Source organism: Meles meles, chromosome 19, assembly GCF_922984935.1.
Source record: "Meles meles chromosome 19, mMelMel3.1 paternal haplotype, whole genome shotgun sequence".
Lineage (NCBI taxonomy): Eukaryota > Metazoa > Chordata > Mammalia > Carnivora > Mustelidae > Meles > Meles meles.
In genome coordinates this window covers 49581867-49594998 of record NC_060084.1, presented here as the reverse complement: position 1 = coordinate 49594998, position 13132 = coordinate 49581867, and the positions used below count along the sequence as shown (strand labels likewise).

The following is a 13132-nucleotide window of genomic DNA, read 5'->3' as shown; positions in this document are numbered from 1 at the left end:
TGTTCTTGAAACTTCTGAAAACCCCAAGATCTGGGGGAGAGCCTCTCGCGTGGATGGCAGGCCACGGACAAAGAGGACACCCCGAAGGCATCTTCTGTCACGGAAAACTGATGATCCTTGCAGGATTGAAAACAGCTTGCGCCAGGCTGGGAGTCTAGGATGGAGAGTTGTTCACTGGGGGGACAGGGAGGGGGGGACGGGCCTCATCTAGAAGCGCGTCCGCAGGCTTAATTTGCTACATTTTACTTTGTAACATACACGTTTACCTTTACCCATCATGGCAGTACCTGTTAACACAGTGAAGACCCAATGGGCCCAATTTTGAAACCGGGTGCCGGGGAGTGCCCCGGCTCTCTTCACCTCCAGAGGCCAGAGCGCTCCTGCCTTTTGCACAAACCCAAGGAAAACCTCCCCGTGCGCAGATGCCGAGGAAGGAACTGTCGCGGGAAACAGGTTTCTTCCCTCCTCCCCACCCGGCGGCCAGGCATCTTCAGTTAAGACTCACCCAGGTTTTTGGAGTTAATTGTCACAAGACGTTTATTTTCAAGTTGGAATGATTAACAACATCTAACAACTGTTCACATTCCCGAGCACAGAAACTGAAGTCAGGAGAGAGCCCCTGGGCTCATGGACGGGCTAAAACTCCGCGGGACGAGAGGATTACTGAGCGCCACGGGCACGCGCGGACGGGCTGGCAGGCACACGGCTGAACACCGCAGCATACCAGGGGCGTGTGAGTTACAAAGGAGACTTCTTGCAGAGTGCTGCGCTACAGAGCATGCGCGGGACGCGCCTCTCCCACTCGCAACCTCGCTCTCACCAGTCACCCTTACAAGAAGTCCGGCTGGATGCAAACAGATGGTAGAAACAACTCACTGGAGACCTGAGCAAAATCATGCTCACTTAGGAACACAAGGTAACATTCTGATTGTCTCCGACCTGACGGGTTTGGCTTAGGACGAGTTCGAGTTCCAGCTTTTTTTTTTTTTTTTTTTTTTTTTAAAGACATGAGAAAAATAGATTCGGATTACATCTTTGAGCATGCCTTGGGACTCCTGGGACATTGTTTGAGAACCACCGATGTTGGATATCCCGCCCCCTTCCCCTAAACACACACACAAACACACACACACACACACGCACACACGGTATGCTAGTCTATTCAGAGAACAGAAATTAACAGCCGACTTTTTAAAGAATTTTTTCCCTTTCTTGTTATAATGTGAGACGTGTCTTCAGCCCCGAAGATGTGGAGGGTTTGGTGGCGCTGGATGGACTTAGGGCTGGGAAGCCAACAGTGCCTGAGTTCTTCCCTACTGATCACCCCTCCTCCCCACAGGCTTCCTGAGAGCATCTGACTCCAAATGGGAATCCAAGTACCGTTTTTATTGACAGACCCTAGACCTCAAACACTTCAAAGCCTAAGCGCACACTCTTGTCCTCCAGAACTAACTCCTGGGACCTTCCTGCCCTCTGGCCAGCTAACTGGAGGACGGAAGCGGAAGAAGACGGGCAGCAAGGAAGGCAGGTCTGCTTGGAAGATGTCCGCTTAACTTCCTGGTGGGCGAAACACAGAGAAGATGGGAGAAAAGGCCAGGCCCTGCATGCACACGCCGGCTCACTCTCCAGGAAGCAGGGAACAAGGATGAGAGGCAAAACACGAACGGGGACCCTGCCCGTGTAAGGAAAAGTGAATATTCTAGGATTTTCCCAGTCTGCTTAGCGACTCTCCAACCTCTGAAGGTGAGTCGAAGGGGAGGGGCAAAAGCACGACTGGCAGAGAAAAGAGCAGAGAGGTGTACCTCCCTCCCTTAATCTCTCCCACCTAAGAGCTTGCAGATGGTTTTCCTCTGAGAGTTGCATCTCCCCAAACTGGGTTCCTACAAGTCAAAGTCACGGTGCATTCAATAAGGAGAAAAATTTTGTTCCCCATTGGATGCTTCATCCTTGGTCTTCCTTCAACTCATCACAGGTGGTCCCCCAAATCAAGACTTTCTGGGTTCTGTGGATAAATGAGAAGACCTCACCAGGGAAGGAGGTGTTCTTTGGAATTTCTTTCTTACTTCCCTGGACCTTTTAAGGGCTTGAAAATGTCTATCCCCCCAACCAGGCTTCCAGAAAACTTGACCCTCCAAGTCATGGACCCTGACAAATGTTCTCACTCCCCACTATTCAATTCTGATCAAGGGAATTGGGTTGGAGGGAGTGGCAGAACGACCTGAAACCCCCACAGTGACACTCACCAACAAAAGAGAGGTGGGGGGTTTGCCCTTCCACTGCCTTCTCATAGGTGTCCCCAAGGTTGGCCTTCAGGGGCTTCTAGGAGGAAGGTCAGGGCTTCCACGCTCTAAAACCTCAGCTGGTGGGCCACCCGCCCCCTCCACCACGTTGGCGTCCTCCCCGCGCTCCACCTGACCTGCGACGGCCCTGAGCGCCTCTGCGCCCACCTGTCGCTCCTGCTCGGATTCTCCACTCAGCCACTCACTGGCACAACCCAAGTGACTTCTGTTACCATTCTGACCACCGGAGGCCCGAAGAGAACCTTCTGGCTTGGCCTTTGGGCCCCGAGACGTGGAGGCCAGCAACCCCACCGGCTGGGGGCCTCGCGGGGCCTTCTGAAGCGACCCATCTCGTCTTGAGCCCAGCCCTTTCTTCCCCATCACTGGCTTCTTCTTGGCATCTTCTGACTCGACAAGGACGTATGAAACAGGGCCCAAGCTCACCTTCTTCTTCTTTCTCACAGGCGCAGGGCTCTTTGCCAAGGCCCAGCCCATGGCCTTCTTCTTTGGGGGGCCCTCCCGACCGCCACCTTGGTCTGACTGCGAAGCAACCCCAGGGCTCACAGCTTCTGACCACGCGTCACGGGATGAGCTGCTGGGAGCCCTCCAGGCACATTTTGCCACGGGCTTCTTCAAGGCCGACTCCTCCTGCTTCACACGCAGCTTCCTTTTGCTCCTGATGGAATCGGAGACCTCCATATTTTCAGCCCCAGCAGCCTCAGGATCCTCCAAGGAGGCCGAGCTGTTGAAACGGCGGCCTCTGGGCTTCCTCCAGAGCACGGATTCCTGCTTGGGTCTTTTTCTCTGCTTCTTCTTCCTGGAGCGACTTTTAGCTCCAGCCCCACGAACCAGAGGTTTCGGAGGGTCACCTTCGTCTTCTGGGTCGTTCCAGCTGCCTAGATTCCCCATCTTCAAAGCGGAACCTATTTCAGCAGCCCACCCTGGCTCCTTCTTCACCTTCCTCCACGCGGCTGAGGCTGAGGCTGAGGCTGAAGCTGCTTGGTCATCAGCCCCTTCTTGAGTCCCAGCTTCCTCGCGGCTGCGGATCTCAGCATCCACGTGGAAGACGATCTGCACCATTGCCCCCAAGAACACCCCCAAAGCATCTGCCCAGTTCTGTGGAGGCCAATTCTGGGGCCGTGAGGGCTGGCCAAGCTGGAGCAGGCGGACCACATCCTCCCAGGTGCGTCCCTCGGAATCCAGGAATTCATTCAGATTTTTTAAAAACTCAGCATCCTGGGTGGGGTCTCTACAAATCACTCTCCAGACACCCCCCCTTCCTGGGAACTCCCGGGGGATGGCCCTGAGATTCACACCCTCTCCCACCTCAATTAGGGCAGCTTTGGCATTCTCTTCCCTCAGGAAAATCTTATTGAGCACAAAGTATGGGCCCAGCGGGGAGAGGACCCCATTCAAAGTCTCCTCAATTTCCGCTTGACCACAGTCCTCGGGGATGCCCGTGACCAACAGGGACCTATGGATGTCCACTTCCATCCCCCTGCACCAATCCTCCAGAAGGTTCATGGCCATGGTCGCGGACACCTAGCGTCTCTAATCCCACGTGCACTCGACAGTCTATAAGGTGGCCGAAGGAGGCAGCGGTCCCCAGATATTAATCCTGTAAGGTGACAGGAGAGGGAGGTCAGATTCCCCAGAAGAGGGCCAGGCTCAGAGATCTCAGCTGCCCCCCTGCGCGGCGGGCCTACAGGCCTCCTCGCGCTTTCCCAGGCCCCTCCTCCCCAAACCGAGCCCCTGTTGCTCACGGGTGTCCTGCGACCGGCCAAAACCTGCGCTCCGCCCTGCCCGGGGGCCTGCCCGGCTGCCTCCCGGCAAGGATCTCGTAGCCCCGCCCCCGACTGTCGGCCCGCAATCGCGCCGGGGACAGGCCGCCGGGATGCCGCCGCCCGCCAGAAGCCGGCTTGGCTCACCCAGACCCGCTGCTCCCCGGGGAAGGGGCCGAGGAGCGGGCGTCTGTCCCTGCTTCGGCCCCGGCGGGTCACGCGTCGTCTCCCCTGGATCCCCGCAGCTGCGCGGAAGCGGGGCTGGCGCCGCAGCGCGCGCTTGCGCACTTGCGTCCGCGCCGCTCCCGCGGTCGCCATGGCAACCGGCCAGCGCTCGGGATGCGCCCTCCCGCCTGGGGAGCCCAGCGCAAGAGTTGGGGCGGGGGCGTTCGGCAGCTCCTCGAGCAAAGGGTCTGCGCGTTCGTCGATTGTCCCTCCAGACGCACTCTTTCCACACTTTTCAGTTGAACGTGGGCCTCGGGGGCCGGGGGCGGAGTGCCCTGACTTCCACGAGGGCAACCAACGAGTCCCCCTAACCTCTGCCTTTCTGCTGAGTTCAGCCCACGGGACCCCTGGGAACCACCAGAAACCCTCGGGCGAGAGGAAAGAGCCGCTTAACCCCCCCTGGGTTCCTCTAACAAACAAAGCCGCAGCTCCTGACAGCCCTTTCATTCGCTCACCGTTATCCTAGTTCCAGAAATATCCAGGAGCTTCTAGAAACTCCCACCTTCCGCCCCACATGCCTCCTTGCTGGCTTCCTCAGCTTGCTGCCCACAGGCAACACGTTTGTTGATGGTTAATGAAGCGCTTCTCAGTGACTCGTTAGAGTTGCTGTTTCCTGTCAGGGCCTCAACCAAACACCTGATAATGCTGCTTACTGGCTGCGCAGCCTCCGGGGCTTTGAGCTTTCCAAGCTCCCTCCTCTTTTCCCCAAAAGGACTACCAATAAAAACCTTCCTGGTCAGCACTCTGAAGGTTCAGGGACATCACATATGAAAGATGCAGCGAAGTACACTTGTGGCCTAAGTATTCAACCAAAATCTGTGATTTGGGTTCCATTTTGGAATTGGGGCCTTTGCAGGAACAAATAGCCAAAGCGGCTCCGCTGGCATCCCTGAACTTGGGCGGGATCAATCCTTTGAGCAGGAGGCATGGGTGTGATTGCCCAAGTTCCCATGATATTTCATGAAAAAAAAAAAAAAAAAAGACACATCATTCATATTGTTAAATTTGAATATATCCTTCCAATAAACACTCCAGCTATAACTAGAGTTTAAAAATCTTATGTAAAGGGGTGTCTGGGTGGCTCAGTGGGTTAAAGCCTCTGCCTTTGGCTCAGGTCATGATCCCAGGGTCCTGGGATCCAGCCCCACATTGGGATCTCTGCTCAGCAGGGAGCCTGCTTTCCTTCCTCTCTCTCTGCCTGCCTCTCTGCCTACTTGTGATCTCTGTCTGTCAAATAAATAAAATCTTAAAAAAAAACTTATGTAAAAAAAATAAATAAAAATCTTATGTACCTCACCTGTGGAAATTCTATTAATCAGCTGAAGAATGAATGTGTATCACTGCACAGTGGTTTTAAAAGGTGGCTGTAAGTTTTTTGATATTCCTATTGAAAGGTGGTGATCTACGTTCCTCTTATTGAATCTGAGCAGACTTGTAAATTCTTTAACCAACAGAAAGTGTGGTCAAGGGGAAATGATTGGGCCAAAAGCATCACGAAAGGGAATCTGTGTGACTTCTCATGTAATAAAGGGCTATGCAACTTCTTCCTTGTTTGTTGAGACACTCCCATTCTTGGATCCCTGAGCTCCAAGTAAGAAGACGGTCAACTAGCCTCTGGCCACCATGTTGTGAGGAAGCTCAAGCCAACTGGCAAAGCCACATGTGTGTGCTCTGATCGACAATTCCCAGCTGAGCCCAAACTTCAGATGATCTTGGCCCAGGCACCAGACACGTGAGTAAGGAAGCTTCTAGATGATTCTAGCTCCCAACCATTTGACTCACTCCCAACCATTTACATTTTCCCAGTTGAGGACCAGTCATCATGTAGCAGACACAAACCATCAGTGCTGTCCCCTGGGTGAACTCCTGACACACAGAGTCAATGAATGTATCAAAACAGTTGTCTATACTGCTAAGTCTTGGGGTTGCCTGTTAGGCAGCAAGAGATCATTAGAAGATCCTGCAAAGGTGAGCTACAATGATGATCAATGATGACTGATAAAGCATTACTACAAAAGAAAAGAAAAGAACAGACTTAAGTCGGCTCCTCAAAAAAGATTCCCCTAAACAGCTTTTTCAAGCAGGACACAAGGATGCATTTTCATGGGATTTTCAGTTCTGTGGGATTGTTTCAGTGAAATAGCGTCATCGCCATCAACCAGATCTTCCAGCTTGTGAGCTGAAGGGGAAACAAATTTTCTACTCTAGTCAGTTACTTTTAGCAAAGAAGGAAATCTTTTTTTTTTTTTAGATTTTACTTATTTATTTGACAGAGAGAGAGATCACGAGTAGGCAGAGAGGCAGGCAGAGAGAGAGAAGGAAGCAGGCTCCCCGCTGAGCAGAGAGCCCAATGCAGGGCTCAATTCCAGGACCCTGGGATCATGACCTGAGCTGAAAGCAGAGGCTTTAACCCACTGAGCCACCCAGGCGCCCCAACAAAGAAGAAAATCTTGATAGTTTGGTGACATGTCACCATCAACAACACTGGTCAAAAATGTCTTGTTGGCCATCTGTGCTACTAAGTGACACTAGTGAATACCTTTTGAAAAATAAAGTTGTGATATGAATTTAAAGGTTTTTATAACATTTCGGATTTGTTCCTAAATCTTCTAAAATCCTCCTAAACTTCCCTGAAGTTTATTCTATAATGGCTATCTTTGCCTGTGACCAAATACTCAGCCACTCAGTATTTTGTCAAAATGTGTATTTGGTCCGGATACACAGTGGGCTCTTTTTGTTATTGTAACAGCAGGAGTCTCCAGGGGCCTTCCCACTATTGAGCAGACTTTTCTTTTATTTTCTCTTCAGTGAACCCGGATGGTTGAACTGGCGGGTCCCAGAAAGCACCAAGAGGGTATAGCTTAACTGCTACCAAATGGGGTAATTTCATTAGAAAATTATGGCAACTTGTAATGAAATCTAGCGCTAACACAGGGAGTTGTTGTAAATATGTTGATTGAGAATAGATCAGTTGAGAAAGCACAAAAACGCCCAGCATTGATGAAGAAAAGAGCAGCTAGAACTCTCATACAGGTACATGGCTGGTGACAATGTGAATTTTGGAAAACTCTTTGGCTGTATCTACTAAAGCAAAATGTACGAAAGCTCTACAACCTAGGAACTCCAATCCCAGATGCATATACCCAACAGAAATGTGTTCACTAAAGGCCGTGGGGGTGGGGGGGAAGGATATTCATTGTAACACGAGTCATAAGAGCTGTGATCTAGAAGCTACCCAACAGAGTGGATAATTGTGGCATGTTCCCACAATAAAATACTACTCAGTTGGAAAGGATGAGCTACAACTACACTCAACAGTGTGGACAAATCTTGCAACTATGATGTTATGCCAAAGAAACCAGACACAAAAGCATGAATGGTATGACCCCATTTATTACATGAAGTACAGGAAACAGACAAAATCGATCTAGGCTATTAGAAGCCGGAACAGTGGTTTCCTGTGGAATGTTCTGATGACTTGAACTAGTGAAATCAGCAAACGAGAAAGAATAGATAGGTTAGAGTCTAGGAGAGACCAGGCATGAGCTTGAAGTTGTCTCTCCAGGTGGAGTCATATGAACAGCATAGACTTTTTCCGGTAACAATGGGTGACAACATGTCACACAGTATTGCCCACAGGGCAGCTCACCTGAGCCACAGTGTGCACCTTGTTTATTTCTGGGTCCATCACATAGGCGTGGAGCCCCTGTGTAGCTGAGCTCACTCTGCCTCTTTGACCTCAGAGGTCAAAGTGATAGTGCATGGCTCAAGGCCCCCATGATGAATGGCGTTGTTAGTATGGGATTCTCCAAGTGCTTAGAGGTCAACTAGAAGTGGCTCAAGAGCCAGTCATTTTGGGGCGCCTGGGTGGCTCAGTCATTAAGCGTCTGCTCAGGTCATGATCCCAGGGTCCTGGGATTGAGACCTGCATCGGGCTCCCTGCTTGGCAGGAAGCCTGCTTCTCCCTCTCCCACTCCCCCGCTTGTGTTCCCTCTCTCACAGTGTCTCTCTCTGTCAAGTAAATAAATAAAATCTTAAAAAAAAAAAGAACCAGGCATTTCCTTGGAATGTGCAGGTTTGGACAACCCAGGCCTGCTGAGTTAACCCCTTATTGCATGGATGCCTATTAGTGTATCCATCAGGGATCAATCAGAGAAGCAGATTGCTAAGTGTTCCAAAAATACATACAAGATACATAAATAAATGTTTGAGATTGAAGATTTTAATTTGGGGCGCCTGGGTGGCTTACTCTGTTAAACGTCTACCTTTGGCTCAGGATATGATCCCAGGGTCCTGGGATTCCCCCCCTGCTTTTGCTCCCCATCACACTCTTTCAAATAAATAAATAAAATCTTTTAAAAATTTAAAAAAACAGAATTTTAATTTGTTTTTAAATATCAAAGGGAATATATAAATAGATATATTTGTAAACATACAATGACATGTATGTGTTTGTGTGTATGTGCACGTGTATGTGTGGGTGAGGGTGCATGCATGCATGTGCGTGTGTGTGTGTGTGTGTGTGTGTGTGTGTGTGTGTGTTATAGAGTTAGCTACCTGCTCCCTCTCCTGCCAGGGAGCCACTTTGATTACCAGCAGATCTAAAAATACTTCTGAAGCCCTCTGGATGGAAGTCAGTGCTGTGGTTTCCATGACAACACATCCCCCGTCCCCCCCTCCCCCACCGCAGCCCCAACCCTTCCACTAGTCTCTCCACTTCCGGTTTGGGGTCGCCCTTCCAATCCCCTTCCTTTCTGTTTCAACTTCGGGTTTTTATTTTGTGTATGTGCACTTTAATTTTTTTTATATTTTTATTTATTTATTTGAGAGAGGGAGAGAGAGAAAAAGAGAGAGAGTACACGAGGGAGGGGAAGGAACAGGGGGAGAAACAGATTCCCCACGGAGCAGGGAGAGCCCTGTGCAGGCTGCACCCCAGGACTCCAGACCATGACCTGAGCCGAAGACAGACGCTTAACCCACTGAGCCACCCAGATGCCCCAGGATTTATTGTTTAAATTCTAATTTCTCATAACAAGTACCCCCTTCCATAACCTTTAAGGGTAAAAATCATATTGTAAAATTCATATTGTCATATTGAGAAGAAAGAGGTGCCTCTTTGTCTTATTAAAATATTTAACCAAAAGAATATATACTGTGTTCTCTATTTAGATCATTATTCTCATAATTTGAGAACTGTCATTATTAAATATTTAGTTAAATGGACAAGGTATAAATTATACCAGAATGAACACCTGGGGCCAGTTCCCCCCACAAAGATTTTATTTATTTATTTGACAGAGATCACAAGCAGGCAGAGAGGCAGGCAGAGAGAGGAAGGGAAGCAGGCTTCCTGCTGAGCAGAGAGCCTGATGCCAGGCTCGATCCCAGGACAAGATCATGACCTGAGCTGAAGGCAGAGGCTTAACCCACTGAGCCACCCAAGGCGCCCTGCCTTTAAGAAGTCTTAACAGACTCCACCAGTTTTCCTCTCACACACACTCACCAAAGTCACTATCACATTCCATTGGTTCATTAGTGTATCAGTTAGCATTTGCTACATAACAAACAGCCCCCAGAGCAGTTTAAAGATAGTGATTTCCCTAAAAGTGTATTCCTCATGGCAACATTAGTGCCCCAAGGTAGGCACTTTCTCTGTCTTGTTCACTATTATACTCTTAGAACCTAGACAGTGTTTGCCACAGAGAGACATTAAATTATTCTTTGGGGGCATGTGGGTGGCTCAGTCAATTAAGCGTCTGCCTTTGGCTGGGATCATGATCTCGGGGTCCTCTGTTCGAGTCCTGGTCAGGCTCCCTGCTCAGCTGGGAGTCTGCTTCCCCTTCTCCCTCTGTCTTTCCCCACTCCTTGTCTTCTCTCTCAAATAAATAAATAAAATATTTTAAAAAATAAAGAATAAAAAAATAAAAAAGAAGCAAGAGGAAAGAGAGAAGTTTGCCTCTGTCTGCAGTGCTGGGAAAAAGCTAGAACAAAGGAACACTTATTCACTCGGGTAGGTGAGTAGTAAACTCCAGAGGAGAAACTCCTGCCCTCCCTCTGCCTCGGGAGGAGAGTTTTCCCAGTGCCAGGGAGTGAGACCAGTCATTCCAGATGGCCCTGAGTCCTGCAGGGGGCCATTCCCCGGGAGAACATCCAATCTGATCTCTCCCAAAGCCTGGTTCCCCCAGGCACACGGAGTGGGCAGTAGTCACTGTTAACGTAGCCTGCTTTATATTCCCTCACCGTCCCCCCAGCACACATGCGTTTTTGCTTGTCTCTGACCTTGCCGTAAACATTTATTTTCTAGCCTGGCAAACTTTCCAGGGGATTTCTTGAATTCTCTCTCCCTAACAGCCCAGCTGAAAAAAATCACCAGATGGGAAGAGCCGATGAGAGCCATCTACTAGGAAAACCCACGTTGGTCTGGCTCCTGGGTGTGCGGGGAGCCGGAGACAGGGAGGCCCTGAGTCAGGGGGGTGAACTCCGGGGTGGGGCTGCATTCTCATAATTTATCACCACCATCATCATGAGCATATCAATATATTCATAGAGTGTAATATAAAATGGCTTCTTTTATTTTTAAAGCATGGTTTTAATGCCATGGGTACAGCAGGGAGTGAAACAAAATCCACAGGCTTTAGTGGAAGACAGTAAACAAATAAATGGAACATCCTAGTGGGGGTGAGGGGTGCCATGAAATAACTAAGGTGGCGGAGACGGATGAGAAAGTGTATTTCTAAGAGAGCAGTCACAGAAGGCTTCTCTGAGGAGGTGACTTTCAAATGGAGACCTGAATGAAGGGAGAGAATGAGCTTTAGAGATAGGTGCAATAAAGGCTTTCCAGGTGGGGGAAATGGCCTGTGCAAAGGCCTTAGGTCAGAGCTTGTGAGTGGTTCGAGAAGCAGTGAGGAGGCTCGTGTGGCTGGTGCAGAATGAGGGAAGGGGAAAGGGTAGGAGACGTGGCCAGAGAAGGAAGAAGAGATCAGGCTTTTGTTGGGCTCTGGGAGGACTTGGCTTTAACTCAAAGGAACACGGGACCCACTGTGGTAATCTGAGCAGAAGTGTGATCTGGTCTGTATTTAACCCTTACTGTAGGCACGTTGAATAGAGATTATGAACCCATTCTGCAGATGAGGATACAGAGGCCCAGAGACTACAGTCCAGTTTGTATAGGGAACCAGGATTTGGACCTGCCTCTATCTGGCTCCCTGTGCCCCTAACTGGGGACTTGGACCCCAAGCAAAGAGGATGTAAAGTTAAGCCTCTTGACATTGGCTCTGGAACGGCGCAGGGGAGAAAGGAAGGACGGAGATCCCTGAGCAGGGCTGGGCCTGGTACAGACTGACAGCTGTTCTCATCAGAGATGCTCCTCTGTTCTAACCACCCACCTATCTGAGCCCAAGCCTCAGGGCCAGGCCTGAAATATGTGATTACTTTAGAGTAGTTCTGGAGAAGTTCTAGAATGTACTTTCATGGTTTGGCCTGGGTTTTTATATTTACTGTAAGTTTTTGTAGACTCTCTTAGCTCCCCGGGCTTCTCTCTGCAAAGCATTGGTCACTCTTGACCTGGAACATAACTCCTTGTCCTTCAGATCTCAACTTATTCACCTCCTCCTCCAGGAAGCCCTCCTTGACCCCTGAAGCTAGGTTCAGTGCCCCCGTTAGGCTCCTTTGTTTTACCTCTGCCCACTCTGGGCCATCCTGGTCTTCAGATGGGTGTGTCTCCCCCACTGAATTGTGAATCCTGGGAGGGCAGGGCCAGGGCTGTCACGGGTCACCTCTGTATCCCCAGCACAGGCCAGACTCAGAGAAAGGGCTAATGGGGATAATTTTATTGGATGGATTTGCCATAAATTCTCCAAAGACATGATGCAAGCCAGGTAGAGGATGGAGGTGACGGTTAAGACAACTTGGGTCAGGCTCTGGGTCGTGTCTGGGCTCTGTGACCTCAGAGGTATGAAACTTTGAGCGCATCACCCTGTCTCTGAGCCTCAGTTTCTCTGTCCAGAAAGTGGGACATTGGGGATTTTGGAGACAATGCTGATGATCTACGGGACCTGGCGTGTGCCAGAATGTGTCAGTTTCCATCAGTTTTTATTACGCGAGATGGGGAAAAAATGACACAAATGTTTTTCGTAAGCACTTAGTTTTGTCTTTTCCTGATTTGGGGTGGGGGTGCAGAGGGAAGCAGGTATGAATAAACATTTTTATCTGATTATAGAATACCAAACAACAACAACAACAACAACATATACCTTTTATGAAGAGTTGAACAAATCCTGGAAATAAAATCTCCCATAAATCCATGCTGTGTGGAGAAATTTGTTGCCACCTTTTTAAAAAAAGATTTTAAATGTATTCATTTGAAAGAGCGAGAGAGAGCGCAAGGAGGGGGAGCAGCAGAGGGAGAGAGAGAAGCAGTCTCCCCTCTGAGCAGGGAGCCCAATGCGGGACTCGATCCCAGGACCCCGCTGCCACATTTTTTAAAAAGTAAAATCATGATTCTCATACAACTATCAAATGGGCGCATGTCAAGCATTTTAGTTATAATAACTCCATAAGATAGTACGACCAGGTCAAAGGACAAATCCCAAGGGCCACCAGAGAGGTAGGCATTCATTGAGGAATTTCCTGAGGATGTTGAGAAAATTGGCTTTTCCCCCAGGGGAAGAGGGACATCAACTGAACCTCCCGCAGACAAATTCGCTTGCACGTCTGCCCACCACGACCATTTGCATCGCTTTGTTATTTATAATTTATAGAAGCCTAAAGACCCCCAGAAGATCAGAGCACCTGGAAAGGTACGCTGGGCTGAGAGTCATTCCCCAGCAAAGACCCTGCTTCGGGAAA

The 13132-nt window shown here is 49.6% G+C and overlaps 1 protein-coding gene across 2 annotated transcripts; it reads right to left on the bottom strand.

The window, feature by feature from the left end:
- Positions 1-518: 518 nt before the first annotated feature.
- Positions 519-4314, bottom strand: PNMA8A (PNMA family member 8A). 2 transcript variants are annotated; one of them, XM_045989510.1, is made up of 2 exons: positions 4043-4314; positions 519-3897 (listed from the first exon to the last, which is right to left on the bottom strand). In XM_045989510.1, the coding sequence occupies exon 2, from the start codon at positions 3807-3809 to the stop codon at positions 2310-2312; it is 1500 nt and encodes a 499-aa protein (XP_045845466.1). In that variant the 5' UTR covers positions 3810-3897; positions 4043-4314; the 3' UTR covers positions 519-2309. The 2 variants fall into 2 exon arrangements, with proteins under 2 accessions (XP_045845466.1, XP_045845467.1); XM_045989511.1 differs by having other exon boundaries at positions 4208-4314.
- Positions 4315-13132: the final 8818 nt, after the last annotated feature.

What these genes read in the sequence shown, in the direction of transcription:
- PNMA8A (XM_045989510.1), bottom strand. Translation starts at nt 3,809, where the DNA reads ATGGCCATGAACCTTCTGGAGGATTGGTGCAGGGGGATGGAAGTGGAC.